Below are 25,444 nucleotides of genomic sequence, written 5' to 3'. Positions count from 1 at the left end.
CACAGGAATAAATGGAGATAACAAGCAGAGACCAGCCTGGTAAGAAACCTAGGGGCAGAGCCTGAAGGAATGATGAGAGAAACAAACTTTGGACATGGTTAGCGGGCAGGAGATTTGAAATGGGAGGAGGCTGGCTAGAGCAGATCTGCTTCCAATTTTTCTGTGTTCAATATATATGTCTTGGGGTAGTGGAATTTATCATCCCGTTGATACAGAACTTTTTATTAATGGCCTCATCAAATAGCAGGGGCCAAAAAGCCTGAAAAAAGAGCTTATTTATAGCTGGATGGAAGACAAGCTGGCTATGTTCAATACGGAACCACTTTACAGCTGGGAGTCAATGTCATTTGGTATTTTGTGTTCTGCAGTGGGGCAGAAAGGATAAGAAAGTTACCTCTACGAGAATACGTCAGATGTACATGCTACAGGGCTAGTAAAGAGGAGGGTTTCCCCTAAAGAGAACTTTTCCTAAAATGGAAAGATACACTCTAAGAGAGGATAAAAGAAAACCAAAGAGGGTAAGGTTTAGGGCAAACTTTCTGAACACCAAAGAAGCATTTTGGGTTCAGAAGATTGCAAAAAGGGGAAAAGAATCATTAATAATCCACAGCCCAAATGAGAAGACAGAAAGAATACAAGACATGAAATTGTAAAGATAGCTTTTCAAGTGTGTATTCTGATGCAGGAAAATGCGGATGGTACAAGTTCACTCAGCAGAGAAACAGAATGGGCATGTGGGAGTTGAAAGATGCTGAAAATAAACTTTGTAAGTCGTTTTTGAGGGGTAGAATGGAGTTTATTGGAAGCGGGAAAGAGCTATCATAAACTATGCAAGTTTTTTAATATTAAAAATAACTTTGCATCATTCAAGTCAAGAACAGGTTGCAAGCGTGTTTCAAATCATTGGAGCATAAAGTAAGCATTAGCATCCTAGACTATTTACTGGGATTTGATACAAAAAAGAACAATAGGCCTTGGACTTCAGAGTAAGATCAAGTAGTCTGAACTGAGAATTAGGTGACAGTTGAGGATACTTAATCAGGAACTCTTGTTCACTCTGAAACATTACATTGAAACTGCTATAAAGTTTCCTTCCTGCTTGTTCTCTGGTTGACCAGCTGTTGTAGCCTTGAAATCAAGAAATCTGACCTTAGATAAGGCTTTTTGGGAAAACAGATGGAAGAGAAGTGCTGCTGCCCACGGCGGATGCACACAAACTTTCAGAAGTGGAGCTGACACTGCTGGTTTGTCTGGAAGCCAGCTAAGCCCCCTTCTGACAACTCTGTCTGCACCAACATGTGCCCCAGAACAGCCATTTAGTCTAGTAGTTAAGGTGCCATCCTGTATTGGAGTGCTTCGGTTTGCCACTCCAGCTTCCCAATAATAAAGACAGCAGGTGGCCACTGAAGAAACTGAGTTCCTGTAACTCATGTGGAAACCTGAATCAGGTTCCAGGCTCTTGCCTTTGACCCTAGCATCCGGGGAGCAGAGTAGTGGATGACAGTTCCATCTATTCTCTCTTTCTCTCTTTCTCTCTCTCTCTCTCTCCTTCTCTCTCCCTCTCTCCTCTCCCCCCACCCCTTGTTCCCACTCTTGGGGAGAACAAAACCTAGTTAACCTTTATTCCTCTGAGTCTGCACATCAGGTATTTAGCCTCCTTGTTCTGGAGCTGAAGCTAAGAGCACCTGCCCTGGATGGACTGCAGTGCTTTTCCCAGGAGCCTGGGGGAGGAAGTGGACACCATGGATTTGGGTCCACTTGAAAGAGATGGAAAAACTTCGACTGTGAGGGGTGTGGGCATGCAGGACAAAGGCAATGTGTGGTGGTTCAAAGCACCATAAAGTGAGTGATGTGTAGGGATTTGAGATGAGAGGGGAAGGACCTATCAATCCTAATTGCAACGAAGCCAAGATCCCAAGAATGGCAAACACGTTTGTTTTACTATACGGTTCTTATTTGGGGAAAGACTTAGATATTGGTGGCCCTAGTTTGCCAAGATGTAGACATGACGGAAAGCCCAAACCCACTCAGGCATAATCCAAGCCAGTGCAAGTGAGAAATCCTTTAGAAATTCTTTCTTACCAGGGACCCTGCAGGGTAAGTGCAGGGAATTCTTTCTAAACATGTCTGATCTTTCGAATACCTGGGCTTTGTGGATAGAAAGGATTTTCAGCAGAATGTGTGCTCCTCTTCCATTGTCATCATTTGACAGTAAAGCTATAGGAGGGTAAGTGGTACAGATAGCTTGTAAAACATACAACTGAAGGTGGAAATTGAACCAAAGAACTCAGGTGACAGCCTGAGACAAACTGAAAAGCTCTTAATATCCCACGATAGATCTATTATCTTGGAAGCAATTTTGGTTTTTCCATTGTATTTCCTTCTGGTATAACTAAAACCTATTACTTCATCACTTGGTGTATAATGCCACAATGCCTCATAATTTTTCCCACACTCATCCTTGCCCAGATTGAAAGGAAGCCCTGCAGCGCTAAGTTTCTATTTCTATTGTGTAGCCAATAATGTATTTCTATTGTATAATGAAATGGTTTCACTTCTTCATGTTCTACCGACATGTAATTGAGACTCTGTATGAAAATCTGCACTTTTGCACCTGGCACAGTAGTTTAGCAGCTAAAGTCCTCACCTTGAAAGCACCAAGATCCCATATGGGCGCCAGTTCTAATCCCAGCAGCCCCACTTCCCATCCAACTCCTGGCTCCTGGCTTCAGATTGGCTCAGCTCTAGCCATTGTGGTCACTTAGGGAGTGAACCATCAGATGGAAGATCTTCCTCTCTGTATGTTTGCCTTTCCAATAAAAATAAATAAATCTTAAAAAAAAAGAAAATCTGCACTTGGATGAAGATGTATCAGGGACCAGAACATTTGTAAGAGCAATGATGCTTCCTCAGCATGGCTTGAGGTTTGGGATGAGAGTGAGGGACAAAGAGAGAGAATGAATGAGCGATCCCAGTCACTCCAACTGCAAATGCTTACAACAGCTGGGCTGGGACTGAAGCCGGGAGCCAGGAACTCAGCCCAGTCTCCCAAATAGGTGATGAGAACCCAAGCATTTGTGCCATCACCACTGCCTCCAGAATGTCTATGTTAGAAGCTGGAGTAGGAGCTGTGGGCTGGGTAATGAACCCAGGCACTCCGGTATGGGATATGAGTGTCTTATCTCATGTCTTGACCTCTAGGGCTAAAACACCTGCCTGAGATTTGAGATGTTTAAAGTTCACTTCTTCTCCAACAGTCATACGAGTCAATAGGATTGCAGCAGGGTCTCTTATTTCTACCTGAAGGCTTCTATTAGACTGAATCTTAGTGATATGTTTGCTATGTTTCATAACCACAAGCTTCCCTTCTTTTATTCTATGGAAATTATGCACACAGCACTGGAATTTCTGGGATGGATGGCAATAGGAATATACTCCCCTTGGCCATTGCTCAGCCACTCAAGGCTGTTTGTAACAGCACACTCATCTGCGTTGCCATTGTCTAACAGAAATGGAGACATTTACTTCTCTCTTTTGGCACTTTGGTTTTGTCAGGTTGCAAGAAATATTGTCATGGCACAGTAAGGAAGCAAATTGAAAACGGCAAGACTTGAACTTGAAGGAGCCTTTAAGAACTGCTTTATTGGACTGTGATTTCCCACCTGAAGTTGACTGATTCCGCTTCACAGAAAATGCAATGACCTGCTTGTTCCAAGCAACTCCCGTATCGCCATGGTAAGAACTCAGTCTCACTTTCCTGCAGTTCTCCCGTGAAGCACAGTGGATCTGCTGGCTAGAATGTGTCACTTGTTAAAGATGCCAAAAAAGGCTTTTGTTGAGCAAAAGTCAGAGTGGGAAGAGAAAGGTCTGTAAGTCAAGTGTCAGTTCAAGCCAAGCTTTTAGATCTGGTTCGGACATGCTCTGGTTCTGATCATCGGCTTGACTTTGTTAGGCCAGGAACCTTGAGTCAACTCATCTTTTTACTTCCGTATCAGTGATCGAGTGATTGTGACTTTATCATCTGCCCAGGAGATGCCAGTAGCACCTTTCCTTACCCAGAGATAACCAAAAATATCTTCAGATGCTTGCCTGGGATACTAAATTACCTTGTGCTGAGAACTGCCACCTTAAGCTTTAGTTTCCTCGTCGGTAAAGTGATGAGAAAGAAGAAAACTGCCAGTAGTTTCAGGTGGGATGATGCATTCCAAAGTGTGAGCTGCTACGACTTTGAGGAGCCACAATTTCTTAGACACACTGACTCAATCACACGCTAAAGGTAAACCATCTTCATGGGCCGCAGAGGTCAACAGGGGTAAGCTGGCAGAATGTGAGGACAAATCGGGCAAATCCATTCCCTTTTCAACCGCAAAATCAAGAGTGAAGGAATTTATAGACAAGTCAGGAAACAGCATTGCGGCACAGCAAATTAAGTTGCCACATGTGATTCTAGTATTCCATATAGCCAGTGGTTTGAATCCCGGTTGTTTCACTTCAAGTCCAGATCCTTGCTAACACACCTGGGGAAGCAGCAGGAATGGCTCAAGTTATTGGACCCCCTGCCGCCAACATGTGGGAGACCTGGCTGGAGAGTCAGGTTCTCGACTTTGGCCTGGCCCAGCCTTTGCTGATGTAGCCATTTGGGGAATGAATCCGTGGATGAAAGATCTCTCTCTTTCACTGTCTGCCATTCAAATAAATAAGTGATTAAAAAAAAGGGCTTATGGACACACCAATGTTTTGAATCCTAGCTCAAGAAAAGATGTATTGAGTAAGGGTGGGTATTAATCCAAATTACCACTGAGGTTTACTAGCTTTTAAAATAAGAAAATTAGAGTGATAATAACCCTTGTAGACTAATAAGAATCTGTAGAAGCTTGTTAATGTCCAGTGTTCATAATAAATTTAACTTGCCTAATAAATGACTAAGTCACGGGTTTTATACACTGTAGGTGTCACCTCAGAAGCAAAGAACTAAGCATGAAGCCAAGGATTCATTTGGATGTGCCCCTAGAAAGACAAGAAGGGGCGAGGAAGGAGGGTGTGGTCCAGGCAGACAGCTTAAAGGTAGGATGATGAGGTGATCCATGAAAGATTGAAGCTCATTGTTTGGTGTGGAGAAATGGACAAAAGAAATATGAGACCTAGCCCACACACAGCAGGAGCGGGCACTATTGAGAGACAAATAGAATATCCGTGTCCCAGGAGAAATTGAGACAATACTGATTGTAGACCTTTATGCATTTTACTGGTATCTGCAACTTCAGACACTCTCACAAAGTCTCCTAAGTTTGAAGGTTTTCCTGGAGTGCTCTGTGGCCATTCATTTTTGATCATAATACAAACAAAAATGTCCATGTGTCAGAAGGGATTCTTCGCACTCAATTCTTTTATAATTTCTTACACACACACACACACACACACACACACATGCATACACAGTTACTGGGTTTAATTGTGAGAAGGCAGTCGCTTCTTTGGGCAAAGGCTACTTTTCCTGGATGACAAGCCAACACACACACACACACACACGCGCAAACCAGAAGCCCACAAAAAAAATGAGTTAAGAGATGGGTAGAGTTTAAGATGAGAAGCTTGTGGCTATGAGATGATTCAAGCAGAATAAACCAAGTGACTGTTGAACACGTAACTGTTCCTGGAGGTTGTACTGCTGTAATGATGTGGTGGAGACTAGAGGGAGAGGAAAGATAAACGGGAAACAAGAATCTCTATATCTACAAAATCGTATCATGGAACATAATTAACATAATTTTAAAAAGCTGTTGCATTGAGGGCACAGAAATGAAAAAAATCAGCTGGAACATGACACTGATTTGGGGCTTTACTCGTCCATAAACAGCATATGAACAAATTCAAAGTAGAAACTTAAAAATATCTTTTCCTTGATTGGAACTGATAAGCTTTTTTAAAGAAAAAAAATACTGAAATCGGGCCCAGCGGCGTGGCCTAGCGGCTAAAGTCCTCGCCTTGAAAGCACCGGGATCCCATATGGGCGCCGGTTCTAATCCCGGCAGCTCCGCTTCCCATCCAGCTCCCTGCTTGTGGCCTGGGAAAGCAGTTGAGGACGGCCCAATGCATTGGGACCCTGCACCTGCGTGGGAGACCCGGAAGAGGTTCCTGGTTCCCGGCTTCGGATCGGCGCGCATCGGCCCGTTGCGGCTCACTTGGGGAGTGAATCATTGGCCGGAAGATCTTCCTCTCTGTGTATATCTGGCTGTAATAAAATGAATAAATCTTAAAAAAAAATACTGAAGTCACCTGTTACCTCATTGGTGCATGTACAACTGTACTGCGTATTTTATAACAATTTTCACTTTTTTTGTAACTGACAGCATTGAAGTAGATGTAGAATATGACTCTACAATACTAGAGTCTGTTCCTTTAAGTGTTGGTAGATAAGGAAGATTTTATAAAATGAGAGACAGTCTCCTCTTGGGTTTAAACCTGTAATAAAATGTTGCTGACAGACTAATTATAGATGTTTTATATATTCTGTGCATATGTGTTCCTCTCTCAACCAATTTAATTCCCATTAATGCTAATCTTGTTAATACCCACTCTGAGAGGAAAGGAATACTCTTAATAAACTGTTGATTTATTTGAACGACTTCAATGGGAGATGAGCAGAAAGAAACAGAAGGGGGAAAGCCACCATTTTACCCACATCGCCAGTTCTCAGAACATTTTCCAAATCGTAACAGTGACAACTGGGATAAAGAGTAAATGAGGAAAAAATAAAGTGACAAAGTGACAGTCCTTCATCCATGAAAAAATAACAGCCTTGTAAACAAATTAGTTTTGTTTTTACTACTAGCTCCGAGTTTGGAAGTGAGATAGTCCAAAGGAAGACAGACTTTCTCCCTAAAGAAGAGGCAGAGAAAAATGACTTTCAGAGTGTGATCTCTAAATGGAAGTGGGAGTTTCCTTCGTAAAAACTAAGAATCCAAGCCAAAAGATCCATACATTTCCTTCCTTCAGCACCTCGGCTCCTTCCTGGTGTGGCTGTCTGCCTTGTCTTTCATGTAAGAATCCAACAATTCTCTCAAATGTCACCATGTTTCAGTCGAGCAAGACCTCAAGGTAGTTTAAATAACCTGGAGCCAGGTCTGGTTGGTAAAACAGGCTGTGTTCAAAGCCGAGGGGTTTCATGGACTACACTGGGAGTCAGCTGACGTTGAAAGCTGAGAAAGCCAAGGAAACCATCCACGGTTTCCACGAGATCATCCAGAAAGCGCTCACTAGTTCTAAAGCTTCCAGCATCTCCGCAAAAAGTGGAAGAGAAGTGTTTTAGCCAGGATCCACCATCTAGCCTCAAGATAAGTCATCAGACTTCCCTGAGACTCAGTTTTCCTTATCTATGAACTGGGTATACCTATGGAACCCTCTCTGCTTTTACACTCCACTGTAGCTAAAAGGCTCACAAGCCTCTTCTTGTGAAAACACACACCTAGACTATTCCTCACCAGGAAATGATTTGAGAGAAAACAGCAGAGGACGAGGCAAGACAAACGTCAGGCAGACATCAGTTGTGTCGGGGTCTCCTATTCTAAAAAAGGAAAGAGAAAGATGTTTCCCCCAAGCTTTTCTGAAAACTTTTAATGCCACCAAAGCTTATTAGTCGTGATCAGGCCTATGGAATACAACGTTACACACGGACACTGAGAGTCTTCAGAGCAGAGAGGTATCCTGGTCTCTCTCTTTCTCCAAATGATTGGTGTTGGTTGTACATTCAGATGGGCCAAGGGTGAGTGAACAAACTTTTTAACATTCATGAGGGGAAAAAAAAATACAGAAACAAGCATTTTCAGCACAAATATTAAATTGCCTTTTCTCTACCAACTGGTAAAAAAATATATTATATTCTGATTTTTTTTTAATTTTTTAATTACAGCGTCATCATCCGTCCCAGCCAAAGTCATGGCCAGTCATCTGGTAGAACTTGAGGTTGAAGGGCCGGTAGAAGTCGCGCAGCCTGCGCAGCGCCTCGGCCGCGATCTCGGGGTGCGGCCGGCCCTTGGTCTTGCCCAGGCAGTGGGGCTTGCTGCTGCCCTCGGGCTTCTTGAGGCAGGGGAAGCCCTTGGTCTTGTTGAAGTAGAAGTGCTTGTCCGTGATGATGCGCTTGAGGCCCAGGAAGTCCTGCACGCGGCCCAGCTCGCCGGCCGGGTCGCTGATGAGCCGCTCGCCGCTCACGAAGAGCAGCTGGCGCAGCGGGAAGTGGCGCAGCCAGTGCTCCAGGTGCTTGGCATAGATGCCAATCTGGATGGCGCTCCACGACGTGTCGATGAGGCCGGCGCTCCTGTTCTTGAACGTCAGGCTCTCGAAGCTGGGGATGTCGGGCCGCTTGGACAGCGTCTGCGTGTAGTCCGAGATGGCCCTGGTCACCGGGTCGCGCACCACCACGATGAGCTTGGTGTCCCTGGACATGGCCGAGATGCGCGCTGGCGCCTCGCGCGTCACAAAGTAGCTAGGCGTCTTCTCCATGGTGATCTGTCCCTCCAGGGTCCTGGGCATCAGGTCCCTGAGCAAAAAGCACACGAAGGAGAGAAAAGGGACGTTAGCGTCTGAAGAATGAGTGGCTTCCCTTACCGGCTTGGAGAGTTATGCTATCTGCACAACGGAGCGAAACCGTCCAGCAACCCTCGGTTCCTTGGCTGTTGAGCAGGGCACAGCATCACCCATCTCTCTCGCCATTGCGGTGAATCCATGGACTACTGGACCTCAGCGCCTTAATACACGCCTGGCCAGGGCAAATAACACGAGTGTTTTTAAAATTTACTTTTTATTATCAGTATTCCATTTTGTAAGACAATAAACTTGGTCAGGCTTTTTTTTTTTTTTTAATGAAGGAGAATATTGCCACGAACACATTTAAACTGTTGAGAGGGTTGTTAACATATCCTGGGCTCACCTATCCTATTATGAAAGCAACTGTACTTTAACATCACGGCATACGTCACAAGACACTTGTCTTCATAATTCCGCGGTTTTCCCATACCAAGTAAGGCTTATTAAATAATCCATATTTGATCTAAGGACTCGAGATGGCATCATTAGCATATTCTAAATAGTTCAACGGGATACCTTCACGTATGCCAAAGTAAATTCCAACCAAGTTGTTCTACGTGTTCTCAGTGATTCTTGCCTGTTCCTTTTTCCTAATGAATGGTAGAAATTTCTTGATCGTGTAAAAAGTATCCCAGTGACGCCACAACATGGGTCCCTGCCATCTGAGGATTGATTGAGCAGTTACTGGCACTGGGTTCAAGTGTTCTCTCCCACTGAAAACTGGTCAGTCGTAAGTTAGCATCAGGAGCCATGCAACCCATTTGCTCTTTTAACTTAGATGTACTGCCATTATATGCATTACTTATTTAAACATAGATACATATTACATATATATATATATACACATATATATATCCTGCTGTTAAGGTGTTATCTTCCTAACTCCATGTCCTACAAGAAATACATGTCTGCCTAAGTCAATACTAGATTAGGGCCCGGCGTGATAGCGTAGAGGCTAAAGACCTTGTCTTGAATGCAGTGGGATCCCATGTTGGTGCTGCTTTTCATCGTGGTGGCCCCGCTTCCCATCCCACTCCCTGCTTGTGGCCTGGGAAAGCAGTTGAGGATGGCCCAAAGCCTTGGGACCCTGCACCCGTGTGGGAGACATGGAAGAGTCTTCTGGTTCTTGGCTTTGGATTGGCTGGGCTCCAGCCACTGTGACCGGAAGATATTCCTCTCTGTCTCTCCTCCTCTCTGTACTTGTGCCTTTCCAATAAAATTAAATAAATCTTAAAAAATACTAGATTACATGAATTTTTGGACTTTATTACAGTGTAACTGAATTGAATGTGATACATTTTGTTCTTTGATCTAATGGCAAAAAGACTCAAACTGGCATGTTTATATTGAATTCACTTTTATTCCTGGAACACACTCCGTTGAACTTTGGTACATTATTATTTGTCATTTTTTGGATTTTTTCATCCACATTCAATAATGAGATATCCCTGAAGTTATTCTTCTATTTAATAGCTTAATCAATAACTAGAATATGAATTATTCCACAAATAAAATGTGCTGAGAAATGTTCCGTGTATTTTTATATGCTTGAGAAGTTTAGGAAACAAATGCTCTGTTCTTGGAAGATTGTTGGGAGTTACTGGCACAATTATCTAATACTGATACCTTTTTTCTGGTATGGGTATTGACCTATTCCAATATTCCTCTTTGCCCTGTGTTAATTATGGTAGATGATATTTTTTTCTAAAAGTCACCCAGTGAGTAGCTGGAAACACATCCTTCTCCCCAACAATAATTTTGTGCTTTCTTTCTTCCTCCTTGAGTAGATGCTCCTTTGTAACCCTCTGATTTCCATGTTAGCTTTTAAAGATTAACTACATTTATGATTCTTGTGTTTATGGGAGGGGTAAAAAAAAAGATAGATATAAAGAGACTGAGGCAGGCAGGGAGCATTGCAGAGAGCTCCCAGCTGCGTACAGCAATAGGACTGTGCCAGGCCTAGGACAGAAGGTCCGGAGCTACAAAACTGCTGTGGACTCACCTACGGTGGCCATCATCTGCGGCCTCACAGGGAGCTGGACACTGAAGCTGAGCAGGATGCCAAGCCCAGAAACTCCAACACTCAATACGGAAAGCCCAACTCAGTCCCACACTGGTCTTAGCCATCAGCACTAAAGCCAGCCCTCACCCCCTATTTTAGCTTCTCTAATGCCCCCTGATCCAGCTCCCTACTAATGATCTGGAAAAAGCAATGGAGGATAGTCCCAGCACTTGAGCTCCTCCTAGTCATGTGTAAGACCTGGATGAAGCTTTTGGCTCTTGGTTCCACCTGGGCCATGGCAGGTACCTGGGGAATGAATTAGCAGTTGCAAGAGATCTCTCTTTCTTTGTAACTCTTTCAAATAAACAAATGCATCTTTTAAAATCTGAAAGTTGAGTTCTTATAAAGAAGAGCATCCCAAACTATTTAACTGCTCCCTGCTTGGTCCCTGGAACACCCTTTTCCCCCCTCTCCTTTTTCTCTGCTATTAAAGGTCATTACTTGTTTGCAAGAGTAGAATGAATGCCATGAGAGTACTGTGTAACATCTGTTTTGTTCGCTGCTATAATGCTGGTGACAGCATATAGTATCTGCTCAGTTAATGTTGTGGAATAAATATGTGCTACCTATTCTAACAGTGAAAGACAAGGGGGAAGATGGGCGGAAGGAGAAACTGTCTTTATTAAAATGGGTCACTCAAACACATCATCCTCAATCCTTCGAGTAAATCCTGCATGTGTTAATTAAATACACTGGTTATGTGTGTTGGATAAAGTGAATTTTAAGCCAGTCTTACGCATCTCCTCTTCTGAGGAGCTCAAGAAAATAATCTGATTCTAATTCAAAACAGATGCAGAGCCACCTTCAGCATAAATACTCCCGATTCTACACCCATACCACATCATCTGGATTATTTTTTCCCTTTTGTTATTTATTTGAAGGACAGATGGATACAGGAAGACAAAGAAAGGAGAGGGACTGGCCTTCCATGCACTGATTCACTCCCTAAAGGCCTATAATTCTCCAGCCTAACTGGGCCAAAGCCATGAGTCGAGAACTCGAGCCAGGTCTCCCGTGTGCGGGGCAGGAATGTCAACACCTGGCAGAACTGCTGCTTCCCAGACATTTGCTCTCTGCTGCTGGATTTGAAAGAGACTTCTTGAGGCTGGAGCAGTGGCATTGCAAGTTAATCTTCCACCTGTTGTGCCAGAATCCCATTAGGGCACCTGTTCAAGTCCCAGCTACTCTACTTATGATCCAGCTCCCTGTTAATCGCCTGAGAAAACAGCAAGGATGGCATAAGGATGGCCCAAGGCCTTGGGACCCTGGCTCCTGGTTCCTGGCTTTAGATTGGCTCACTACTGTGGTCATTTGGTCATTGTGGTCATTTGGGGAGTGAGCCAGTGGATGGAAGTCCTATCTATTTTTTGCTTTCTCTGTAACTCTGATTTCAAGTAAAATAAATAGATATTTTATTAAAGAAAAAAATTATTAAAGAACTTGCAATTTCTTTTCCATAAAATTTTAATGTACCTCATTACCCACCTATCAAGTTCACCTTGAGGGATGAGTAAGAGTAAGACCAGGCAGCGTGGTGGGAAAGGCAAATACATATTGTCTATTAGCATTGTGCAAACAATGCCAATTTCCCCATGTGGCATCAATTCACAGTACCCATTACTACGTGACACCCTTCACAAAAAGGAGATGTTGGTTAGCCCAACCTACTCTGCACATGCAAGCGTCCCTGGTATAAAATGTGTGAAGACCTCTATCCAGAGATTGTTGGAATGTCTCCATGAAAGAGACAAGATCAAAGGTGCAAAAAAAATTAGGGCTGTAAAAGCGTACATCCACTATGAAGCAGTAGTTGTAGATGTAGTTGTAGGCAGCATTCCTGCTTCCTTTAACTTCTAATTTCTTTACCTCCAATTTAGGCCAAAATTTAAAATATAGATTACACATACCACATCAGAGTGCTTGATTAGTTTGTTTCTGGGAAGAGAAGAGCTCCAGATGTTTTCTTTAAGGATCACAATCATAGATTACACTTGACATAATGGGAGTGGTCCAGAGGGACCCAGTCATGAATGAAAATCTAGGTTCACTTTGCTCTAAAACATACATTTTGGGGGGCTGACCCAATGGTTCAATTGGCTAATCCTCCAGCTCCAAGTGCCAGCAATCCATATGGGCTCTAGTTTGCGTCCCAGTTGCTCTACTTCCCATCCAATTCCCTGCTTGTGTTCTGGGAAAGCAGTCAAGGATGGCCCAAACCTTGCGACCCTGCACCCATGTGAGAGACCTGGAGGAAGCTTTTGGCTCCTGGCTTCAGATCAGTTCATCTCTGACTATGGTAGGCGTTTTGTGCTGTGAACTAGAAAACAGAAGATTTTTCTGTATTTCCTTCTCTCGGTAAATCTGCCTTTTCAGTAAAAAAAAAAGTCTTAAAAAATAAATAAAATGCGCATCTTTCCACTTCCTAGGACATCTAAGCACCATCCCTGTGGCTCCTTTCGTGGTTGTCTTGGTCTATCTGCCACCAAATTTGCGTGTAAATGCATTCTCTCCCTCTTCAACTCAGAATGCAAATCCTGCATACAGGTGAACCACACAACATGCTTTTCAAGAACACACTGCAGGAAAAAGTCCTTGAGTTGTAATACAAAGGTAATTTGCCTTCAGAAGTAAATAAATCCAACTCCTCCACACATGCCCTTTCTTAAGTCTGTGCAACCTATAGAACCTTGTGTCTGTGTTGGGAAGCCTCTGGCAACAGAAAACGCAAGAAAAACATGCTCTTTTCATGGCCACAGCATGGACGGTAGTTCCTGTGGGTCTCCCATAGCATGTGCCTAGCAGCAAAGGAAATGGCTGGGAACTCTCGCTGCTGTCAGCCTGCGTGGTCCCTTGGGCCCAACTCCACTCACATCAATATTTCTTTTCCTGCTGTTGTGAGGTGAGCCCCGCTCTGAACGTGACTTGTGAGGCTGGAAGGGAAACTCCCTTTAGATGTTGTGTGTGTTGGCTCCTGTTGGGCATGAAGATGGATGTCTCTGTACTACCTCCCACCCCGGCCCAATTTGGCTGTGCAGTTTCAAGAATCAAGCTGTCATCAAGATAAGTCAAACCTCAGACTTCAAGGCCGGGCCACGTTCAGTGTCACTGATAGCACATGCCTCTGGATGATTAAATAAAGAGATAGACATAGTTCTGACTCTCACTGGGCTTGGCAATACCACAAGCATCAAAGCGTAGTTCAGGAAACTAACACCATGTCCCCTGGGCTCCCGGGGATGAAGGGAAATGGCCAAAAGTCTTCATCACACTCATTTTGGGAAACTTCATGGAAGCATGCGGAAGGTATTGATGATCAGGTCGAATGGCAGAGCTGCAGTAAAAGGCACAGACTACAGTCCTAATCCTTCCTGTTTGTGTTGGATCTGAGCATTTCCCAAGCCTTTAGTTGAGGCACTGACTCTTATGAAATAGACCAGTGTCTTGCCAGGCTTACTGCTTTGTCTCCTGATCCTTTCCAAGGTTAATTCATTAGGAAGCTCATGAGTCCATAAGATTTGAAATAGAATTCCTAATCCTGTATATGTTCTCCCAAACTCTGCTTTCTTTTATGTATTTTTTACCTATGAGAGAAAGAGAGAGTGCGTGCTAAATCCCATTTACTGGTGCACTCACCCACCCATCCCTCTCCCCTGCCTTGATGCCCGCAAAGGCCAATACTGGGCTGGGGCCAGTGGCAGCCCAATCATTTGAGCCATTATCACTGCCCCTCAAGATCCACATCAACAGGAAATCAGCGTTGGATGCTAAACACAAGACACTTTGATATGGGAAGGACATAGATGTCTCAATCCAAGCCTAAACATTCAGCCCAAACATCCGACCTCTTTCACACTCATTAAAATTATTACATCTGTGGGGTCTGGCATTGTGGTGCTGCAAGCTAAGCCGCTACCCGCAATGCCAGCATCCTATATGGGCACCTGTTCAATCCCCGGCTGCTCCACTTCCAACCCAGCTTCTTGCTAATGTGCCTGGAAAGGCAACAGACGATGACCTGAGGTCCTGGGTCCCTGTCATTTGTATGGGACTGCTGCGTTTGGTTTGACCAAACCTTAGTTGGTATGCCCACTTGGAGAGTAACCCAGAAGATGAAATAATCTTTCTCTTTCTCTCTCCCTGTCTCTATGAAACTCTGCCTTTTAAATCAGCAAACACATCTTAAAAAAAAAAGTAGCCTCTATCTCTGGAAGTCCATTTGCTTCTCCCAACACTTACCAGATTTTGAAGAATAGCTATACACATACAGAAAGCAAAACCTCACACAACACTGGGAGCTAAAACTCACAAGCTAATAATGTCAGAATCTGCCAGACCGTGAGAGTTGAGAAGTCTTTCTGGGGAAAGGCTGAGAGGAGTCATTCCTTTCCACGGTGGCAAGTCTCTGCTTTTTGCCACCACTACTCCTCTACCTGGTAGCGCAGGGCTGTGCACCTGCTGTATCTACCACCTGGAGAGTCAGCACTTCCATTTATATATAGGTATGCGAGGCACTACCCTTGCCTCACCCAAGTCCTGGCCAGGGAAGGAATTCCCCCACTTTGAAAAGCATTTGCGATTTTTTAAAGAGTTTGGAAGAAAGGGAAATATCCAGAGTCATTCCAACAAAGAACAAGCAAAGTGCACCACAGCTAAGTTTCCGACAGAGCAGGTGAGGGGCGTTTGGCCTTAGACTTCAAGATTCAGTACGCAAAGGCAGTAACATTTCAAGAGAAAATCTTTATAAGTAGCTACCGTTTCACTTCAGCTGAAATAGTGTCGATGTGGCACTCCCAGCAGGCTCAAGGCCTTGAGTTTGGACTGCCATTTGGGATGCTCAGTCCCACGTCAGGGTGCCTGGGTTTAAGTCCCAGCCCTATACCCCACCCCAGCTTCCCACTGCCGTGGACTCTGAGTGATGGCTCAAGAGGCTGGGTCCCTGCCACCTCCATGGGAGATTCAGACTGAGTTCCTTGCTATTCGATTGAGATTAGGCCAGTCTTGACACCAGACCTGCTCATTGGGAAGGGAAGTAGCTGTTGAGAAATCTAGGCCATTCTCTCTATCACTGTCTCTGTGCTCTCAAATTTAATCATTAAAGAAAGCAACATTCTGAGGGTTTCCCATGTAACCTTGTGGGAAAAAAAATTCAAAGTTTCATTTCAACAGAACAAGAGAGTAAAATTAAAAGATCAGTAATTAAATCATATATGTGAACAAAAAAATGAGAAGGCATTGGGGTCCAGAGTGGTAGCCTAGTAGCTAAAGGCCTCACCTTGCATATCCTGGGACCATATGGGCACTGGTTCATATCCCGGCTGCTCCACTTCCCATCCAGCTCCCTGCTGTGGCCTGGGAGAGCAGCAGAGGATGGCCCAAGGCCTCAGGACCCTGTACCCACATGGGAGACCCAAAGGAGGTTCCTGGCTCCTGGCTTCGGATTGGCTTAGCTCCAGCCATTTTGAACCATCGGATGGAAGATCTTTCTTTCTGTCTTTCCTTCTCTCTATATATCTGACTTTCCAATAAAAATAAATAAATATTTTTTTTAAAAAAAAATGAGAAGTCATCCAAAAATAAGAATAGAACTGTCTTAAAGAAGTTTTCTTAATGTCAGTATAAAACTACTATTAATAAGAAGAAATAGAATAGAATGAATTAGTCAAGACCTAGAAGTGTGATTTTCCCAAGTCCTTAGAAATGAGTGTGTGAGGTTGACGTGGCAGCACAGCAGGCTAAGTTACCGCCCGCCACGCTGACATTCCGCATCAGAGTCCTGGCTCAAGTCCAGCTGCTCGGTGACTGACCCAGCTCCACGCTGACAGACTCGGGAAGTTACGGGAATGGCCCTGCCACAACTGTGGGAGACATGAATGCAGTTCCAGGCTCCGGGTTCTGGCCTCACCCTGACCTGACTGTTGTGGCCATTTGGAAGCATGAACCAATACATGGAAGATCACTGTCTTCCTCCTCTGCCTTGGTCTTCAGTGCTACGCCTTTCAAATTAACAAATATTTAAAAAGAAGTAAGTGTGTGGTGGGGTGGGGTGAGAGAGAGAGAGAGATGACTGATTATAGGGAGACCAAGAAGGTACGAGAAGCGAGAATTGCATTGTTCCAAGCTGCACCATGAAACATTAGAAATGTGAGAACCTTCGAAATCCTCCTATCTAGCCCTTCCAGTTCACAGATACATCCAAGTCTGTGAACCAGCTAGCCCTAGGCCTGCAGCCAAGTGGACAGAAAATTGTCTCGTATTCTGGGTCTCTTGACTGTTGCGTCACTGTTCTTTCTATGTTACTTCTACTCTGCTTGGATTCTAGAAAGAGCAGGTGCCCGAGACTTTACCACCTTGACATTCAGAGTCCCTTACAAATAAAATCCATGCATACAGTGGGAGATTCCCTCCTAAGTGCTTTCGAATCAGGCAAGTCCCAGTTAAAGGGAGAACAAGCTTAGGACAGTCTACCAGGTCCTTTAACCAAGTCTTTATGAGGTCAACATTCTAGAAGTGGGCAATGGAATTTTTAATCAACATGGAGAGACCATGAGGCAAGAGCAGGTGCTTCTCCCAGCTCAGCCACAGCAAATCCCCTGTCTGGGTTCATCCTGGCTCCTGACAGGGGTTTTATAAATGATGGGTTTCAGAGCTGTGCTATCAGCCTTTGTGCAACTGTGGACAGCTGCTGCCGTGCAGGGCTCCCTTGTCAACCCCGAGTTATCAGGGCTTTGCATGTGTGTGGCTGGAGATAAGAAAGGGAAAATGTGTGTCTCTTACTTGGAAATCAACCATCTAGGGACAGAGGGGAAGCGGTGAGAACATGATGAGGATAAATCCGAAACGGCAGAAGGTTCTCTGTTAATATTTGGTGACGATGGGATTTTTTGGGGGGATTTGTGAATTTCCCAACCACTCTCCCTGACCACCCCACACCCAGTAGTTTTATTGTTAGTTTCTGGACACACAATAAATTAATGTCTTTGGGGGAGTTAAACACAGAAAAAGTAGCAGGAAACAGCGATGGTGACCATGGTCTGGGAGCCGGGCTGGCCTGGGTATTCGCTTAGTCTTTGCCCTATGCGACTCCATCAGTTTGCTTGGTCGGGAACACTACGAATTGTGACATGATCATCTCGCCCAGATCAAAACAGTACTTCCAAAGGATCTTACTCTTCCACCTGCACACACAAAAAAATATCATCCTCTTGAAACCGATCACGCGCACAACATCGGACTTAGGGAGAACAATCCATGAGTGTACAGTCCACAGGGTCCGCGGGAGGAGCAAAACCACCTGCCACTATGAGGAGCGAAGCTGTCAACCCAATGGGGACTCAGACCAAAAGGGCTCTGGCTTTTGAAATGTAAGAGGTTTCCCCAGATCACACACACACACACATACACTCATTATAAAAACTGCTACTTGAGCACTAGTACAGTGTTGCGGGGATTGACATCCATTCACTCTCATGCCTGATACTGTTCAGGCTCCAGGAAAATACTTTCCAAACTCCCTTGCCTTGAATTCAAAACACCAGACTTGTCAGCTGGAGACCTACCTGTACAGCTGCTGTTGGTCCTAACACCAGATGCGGAATGGAGTACCACCATCATACAGGATCATGAATGGACAGTAGAAGTAAAGAAATCGTCAGTATTCTAAAGTCATGCTAACTTTCATATCATGAAGCTACTTTGGGCCCGGCACCCACCTGGTAGGTGGGCTAGGGACCCAGGCCCAGAGACTGGGGCTCCGCAGGATACCCCACCCCTGGGACCCACAGACCTGACACCCACCACGCAGGTGGACCCAGACTCCCCCACCCCTAGGGCTCACATACCCGGCATCCAGACTGGCATGGCTCACTTCATCTTGGCATCCCTAATATGAACTGACTGGTGTAGTGGCCCAGCCCAGCCCATCCTCGTTCTCAGATCTGCCAGTGGATGTTATAAACTGTCCCAGCCTAGCCTACTGCCTGACCTGACCTACATGTGTGCCTGTAGGTACTGTAACCTGGCTTGGTCTGGGCTGCTCCTTGCCTTGGTTCTTGGGCTCACCTGCAGGGACTGCGTCCTGACAAGAGTTCCTCTATCAGATCTCCCAATGGCAGATCTCCTGCACACTGGTGGGTCTTTGGCCGAAGCTGACTTAGTCCACCTCCTGTCCTGGCAGGAACAGTGTCCTTGCCCAACTGGCCCGTACACATTCCAGTTCTTACTGTCGGGTGTCACAGCCCAGCCACACCTGGTCCACGCTCATGTTCTCATGTAGTTTAGTGGGAGCTGAGACCTAGCTCACTGCTATTCACAACTTTTAAAATGAAATCTTTGTACTTCAACCTTCTGTATTAATTGTAATTTGAAGTGTCATAGTTTGGGAAAATTAACTTAACAAATATTTAAAGGGCAAAGAAAGCCACTTAAGTCACCACTTGTGATGCCACATGACAGCGCCAGTTCAAGCCCTAGCTTGAACTCTGTTTCCAATCCAACTTCCTGCCAATATGCCTAAAGCAGCAGAAGATGGCCCAAGTCCCTGAACCCCTTGTACCCCGGTGGATGGATTCCTGGCTCCAGGTTTTGGTTTCTCAAGGTTTGGCTTTTTACAGACATTTGGGCAGTAAGCCATGGAATGAAAGATCACTCTCTCTGTGTCATTCAGCCTTTCTAGTACATAACTAAGTCCTTGTTCACATGACCATAACTTCTGACGTTTTGCAATTGGGATTTACATTTTCGGTCAAAATATCCTCATATTTGCACACACGTACTTTAAAAGCCTTTTATAACAAGGACCGCTAAACTGTGGCCAAACCCAGCTATTTTTAAAATTTCTAATTCCATCCACATGACGTGTTCAGACTGAGCAAGCTGTGGCACCTGAAAGCAAAGTGCTGGTTGTCAAGAGCGGAGGCAGAAGGAAGAATGAGTGACTGTGTGTCGGGTATGGGGCTTCCTTTAGAGGTCATGAAAAGGTTCCGTGGCCAGACAGTGAGTCAGCTCTTTCTCTTTTTTTATAAATAAAGTTTTATGAGAACAGCATGCCCATTCGCTTCCATATCGTGTATGGCAGCTCTTGAGCTATACAGCAAGATGAAACTGAGCCGTAACAGAAGCCATATGGCCTGCAAAGTCTGAAATATTTAATGTCTGGACCTTCTCAGAAAAACATTTGCCAACCCCTGTTTTAGATCATTATTGTCAATAGAACAAAATGAAGACAGAATTTGATTATCATTAGTATTTTGCAGAAATTAAAAGATGAAAAATGAATTTTGCTCTGTAAGTACATAATATGCGCAATGATTTGTGTGTGCCTTTGTTTTATTACTCACCCAAATATTACTTGGGCCATCAACAGAATACCCAAATGAGCAATAATAATTAAATTGAGTCATCTTTGGGATGTTGCCAACTCCCAGACATATAAAAACAATAGATTTAAGCTCATTTTTCTGTTTCACTGCTATGAAGGAATATATGTCAAAATAGAAGAATAGAATATATTTCACTTAACAGTGTATTAGTATGATTTATAGCTTTTTAAATGTTTAGACATGTGGTATGTGGGCTTTCATTTGTAATCTTGTCCAGGGACTTGAAAATGTTCAGGGTGGGTCTGCACAAAATACAGCAGGACTTGGGGATGCCGTTACACAGAACAGCAAGGCGGAGGCAACTGATTTCTCCGCTCAGCAGAAGCCTGGGAGCCAGGAGGAGCTGAGCCTTCCCAAGGAAGCCACTCAGCTGCCCTGAGGGGCGCAGAGCGGGGCAGGAGGCAGGACTGCAGCAGGCTGTCTCACCCACCTCTGGGACCCAAGAGAAGAAAACGTGGAAGGCTCTGCAGGGAGTTCAGGGGGGAAATCACTGATTTCCACAGGGGCTTTGCAAAAGCTAAATGTTCCAAAGATTTTAAAATCCCACCGGTTAAAAGAGTTCATTACAAGACAGTGACAAAAGTCAGAGAAGCGCCACATCCTCAAAACCCACAACCACTCGCTACTCTGATGTCTCTGTTTAACGTACAAGTACATCCATCCAGACCTCATTCCAGGCAAAATCGCACAGAGATTCGCAAACTGCACTTTGGAATACGTAGCAAGTGCTATTCCTGCCACAGACAGGAGACAAAGACCTTCTGTCTTCCTGGTTCACTCCTCAAGTGGCCACAACAGCCAGAGCTGAGCCCAAAGCCAGGAGCGAGGAGCTTCTTCCGGATCTCCCATGTGAGTGCAGGGTCCCAAGGCTTTCTGCCATCCTCAACTGCTTTCCCAGGCCATAAGCAGGGAGCTGGATGGGAAGTGGAGCAGCCAGGATATGAACCAGCGCCCATATGGGATCCCGGTGCTTGCAAGGCAAGGATTTAGCCACTAGACTATCGCGCCAGGCCCACTCCCACTTCATTTGAAGTGGCTGTGCAGTACCACAATATTTAAAATGCTATCAAATATTTGTGAGTCCCATAGTGTGAGAAAAACAGGTTGTTTCCAAAACCAAGCATTTTCATGCATGTGTTTAAAATGGAAATGAAGGTAAATGTATATTAAGGTCTTAAATTGTTATTGCAAACTCACTTGCTATAAAAGTATTTGTATTTTGTCTTTGAGTGTTTATACATGTTATTTAAAAATTTTAGCTCTATTTTAATATGGTATATATTTTCTCATTAATATTATGTATTATGATGTATAGCTGCTACCACTAAAGAAACATTTTTTTCAATATTTTAATGATCTTATGAGTATCTGCTCATCTATTTATTAGGAATATGATTCTAAAAAGACATTTCTTGGTTACCCATTTTTTGGCTTTCATTTTCAGCTACAATGATTTTTATTGGATTTTAAATATTTTTTTATATTAGGGATGTTAATTTCTTTTATATAGTAAATATACTGGCTTTATTATCTTTCACTTCCTTTTTGTTTATGATGTCTTAAGAATGATCTGTGTTGGGTTCTGTGTTATGGCCTAGTAGCTAAATCCACACCTTGAATGTGCCAGTATCGTATATGGGCACTGGTTCGTATCCAGGCACTGGTTCGTATCCAGGCTGCTCTACTTCCCATCCAGCTCCCTGCCTGTAGCCTGGGAAAGCAGTTAAGGACAGACTAGGGACCCTGCACCCACATGGGAGACCTGAAAGAAGCTCCTGCCTTCTGGCTTCAAAGAATCTCAGCTCTGGCCATTGCAACCACTTGGGAAGTGAATCTACAGATTGAAGATATTCCTTTCGGTCTCTCCTTTTCTCTGTAAATCTGCCTTTCCAAGTAAAAATAAAAATCTTCAAAAGAATTATCTGTGTTAAGTTTATCATTTGCTTCCTTTATGACTTTTTTTTTCTTTATTGATACTAAGATCTTTAGCTGAAATAAACTCTATTTTTAAAATGAATTTCATTTTGAAATTCATTTTAAATTCTGGTCATGACCAAATTCTAGATATTTTTCTTTGAAAATAGCGTTAAGGCCACCTACGTGACATATTACATTCCCATGTAAATGCCTTTTTGAGTGTAAAATTTTTATATTCTGTTTGTCAGTAGTAGAGCAATTTTAATTATTGTACTGTGTATATCTCAAATCTAACATGGAATTTTCTATCTGTTCTTCTCTTGAATATATTCTTTTGGTTTTATTTTCATCAAAATGGACCAAAAATTTTATAATATACCTATAAGTCCACTTCCTTTCCCTATTCTCACTGTAACTTGAACTTCATAAAATACAAAGGGTAATTTAAGAAGAAGTGAGTTATTATTATATAGTGCTGGTCCATTTTGGAAGGTGATACAGCTTTAGTTACATAATTTTTAGTGCCTTATAAGAGTTTCTATTGTTTTTAATATCAAAATGAATGTATACAAATTTGAATTTTTTAGAGAACATCTTAGGATCCTCTGTGTACAAATTTGCTTTGAAGATTTTTTAACTCATTTGAAAGGTAGAATGATAGAGAGTGGGAGAGACCAAGAGACAGAGAAATCTATCATTTTCTGGTTCATTCCCCAAATGCCTAAACAGCTGATGCTGAAACTGGCTGAAGCCAGGAGCCAAGAATGCCATCTGTGTCTCCCACATGGATGGCAAGGATCTAAGCATCTGGGTCACAACCTGCTGCCTCCTAGGTATCTTAGCAGGAAACTGAGTGAGATGCTGAAGACTCAATTCCAAGTCCTCTGATGTGGGTGGGGTGCATTTCTACCAAGCAGCAACTTAACATGCCACAGCACCATGCACAAATTCGTGAAAGCATCTTAGCAACCAGAACACCAAGGAGTTCCTTCACTTCAATACCATGTGATGTCTTTGTCGCATTTCTCTCTCCTTACCTCACACCCCTTGCAAGTACAGATCTCTGTCACTAGAGGGTTGTCTCTTTAAGTAGGTTGCTACAGTCCATTTGCAAAAAGTCACAGTGTGACTTGATAAAAAAGAAGAGCCGGACAGACTGTGTCTGAAATCTGGAGTTCACAAACTGCTGGTACCAGAGACCAAGGTCAGCCTCTTAGGGCAGTGATCTGTGAATGGGTCAAAGTCCAGACCAAGGCAGAGGCCCCACAGGCGAGGGTCCACAGTTGGGCAATGGTCCAAGGCCACTGCTGCAAGATCTGTGAGACAGTCACGTACTGACTTCTGTACCTGGGTCACTCTGCTGCTTCCTGGTCATCAAAAACCGACCGGATAACAGCAATATGGGACATAACTATCAACCTTTGTGCCACATCAATTGCTGTAATTTGATTCTCCAAGCAGTTCAAGGCAGCGAGCCTTCTGGAGAAGGGGGCTTCCCTTTGGCCGCCCACCTTTGCAGTCTTTATCTCATGTCTGTCTCTTATTATCTCAATTGCATGTCATCCCTGCTCCAATCCTGGTCATGCCACACTGGCCGTGGTATATGTCTTATAAATAGAATCGTTTAATCACCATTCTCAGCATAATGCTGAGATTCATTCAAGTTGTTTCTTACATTAACAGTGTGTTCCTTTCTGCTTCTCCACAGAATTCCATTGCATAAAATGCACCATCTACTCCTCTGATGCAGACCACATGAGTTGAATCCAGTTCTCAATGATAATGAAAAGAATGACTACAAACATTCAGTACAAGTTATGTGTGGAGTGAAATTTTTACCTAGGTTAAATAAGAAGGAGTAGGGGCCCTGTGATAAGTGCATGTTTAACCTGATAAGAAGCTGTTAAACTGATTTAAAGAGTGCCTGTGTCATTTTGCCATCTCCAGAGAAATATTTATCACCCATCCGTGTCAAAAGCGATACTGTCAGTTTATTTATTACGTCATCCTGATAGATACATCCTAATGTCAGAGTACTTTTGACTTACATTTTCTGATGACTAACAATGTTGACCACCTTTCTTTGATGTGCTATTCAATTAATTACATTTGCCCAATTTCTTTTCTTAAAAAGGGCTTATTTACTGATAAGTTCTTCATATATTCTAAGCAGAAGTCTTTTTTAGAGATATGGATTTTGGATTTCCTGGGTTATTGTTTGATATTTCATTCTTTAGCAGTATCTCTGGTTGAGCAAAAGTTTCAAACTCTGATGAGGCCTAATCTTATCCCTTTATTTTATAGCTTATGCTTTTGAGAACTCCGCTTAGCTTGAAACCATGAAGCCTCCGTAAAGCTTTTTACAATCAAGTCATAATGCACGTGTGTTGGAATTCTACCAAGTTTTTTCCACTTTTACTGCTTTCAAAAAGGGCATCTTGAGGTTTCATTTTATCTAAATATGCCTCAAGTGTTTCTTTAAGATGCAGATACTGGACTTACTATTTGGTGACTTTATGAAACTCTCTTTTAGAAAAGAAAGCAGATTTATAAATAATAACAGCCAAGTCAGGTCAACTGAATCACAAGACACCAACACGGTCCATGCTTCTTCTTGTATTTCAACTTCAGTGGCCCAAAACAATATCTGACTGTCAAAAGTATTTAGGAAATGTTAAAATATCTGAAATGTCATGTAAGACATTGAGAGGATGAAATCTGTATTCTAGCTATTGGAATACTATTGCATGGGAAGGAAGAAGCACTATGAGAGACAAGTTATAAGACTTGGTCTAAGCTGAAGTCTCCCAAATCCGTCCTTGGTATAGCTAAGTCTGATACTGAGCAATGTTCTTAGCAGCTTCAGATACAGGTTCTTAACCTGAAGTACCAAGAATAAGTATAGGAAAACAGTGAATGCATGGTAAGTGCATATGAAAGTAGCAAAATAAGCATCTATACATTTTTTCCCCTAAGGAAAAAAGTCTAAAATTTCATCTTGTCACTCTAAAATGACCAACCCATTTCAATAAGGCATATTACCATTCTCCTTTCATATCTCCTTCAGTGCACATGTTCCATACACATTTATTGAATGAAGTAACAAATAAATATTTATTGAATTGTTATTATAAGATTAACATCTGATTTGACCTTAAGTACAAGATGCTTATTTCCCAAGCATTTATTGAGTGTCAACTTTGGCGCAAGCATCCTACTAGAAAACAGTATTATTACATGGATAAAAACACAGCATTCCTTTCCTCCCAGACTTTTCCCATCTGGTGGGCAGATAGACATAACAGCAAATGTGCCTCAATAGGAGAATTACTATAATGGGAGTGATTACTGTGTTCAGAAAAGGGGTATTGAACCTGCCTAAGGCGTTTAGAGAAATATGGAAGTGCTTGAGTGAAGACAAGAACAAAATCAGGACAGAGCTGTAAGCGGCCTTGAGATAATTTGATTGCATTCAAGATAATGTACAAGGAGTGAGATACGGAAG

General features: G+C 43.3%; 1 protein-coding gene across 3 annotated transcripts in view; it reads right to left on the bottom strand.

Moving 5' to 3' along the window:
• Nucleotides 1–7,745: 7,745 nt before the first annotated feature.
• LOC101536786 (heparan sulfate glucosamine 3-O-sulfotransferase 3A1) overlaps nucleotides 7,746–25,444 on the bottom strand; it is a 96,390-nt gene continuing 78,691 nt past the window's right edge. The window contains exon 2 of one of the 3 annotated variants that reach the window (XM_004594726.2): nucleotides 7,746–8,536. In XM_004594726.2, the coding sequence (XP_004594783.2) occupies nucleotides 7,915–8,536 (622 nt within the window). In that variant the 3' untranslated portion in view covers nucleotides 7,746–7,914. The remainder of the gene's footprint in view (nucleotides 8,537–25,444) is intronic. The other 2 variants (XM_058676230.1, XM_058676231.1) reach the window with 2 other exon arrangements.

The sequence above is a fragment of the Ochotona princeps genome, chromosome 17 (assembly GCF_030435755.1).
Source record: "Ochotona princeps isolate mOchPri1 chromosome 17, mOchPri1.hap1, whole genome shotgun sequence".
Taxonomy (NCBI): Eukaryota; Metazoa; Chordata; class Mammalia; order Lagomorpha; family Ochotonidae; genus Ochotona; species Ochotona princeps.
The sequence above is the reverse complement of the archived record's forward strand: the minus strand, read 5'-3'. Positions and strand labels throughout refer to the sequence as shown.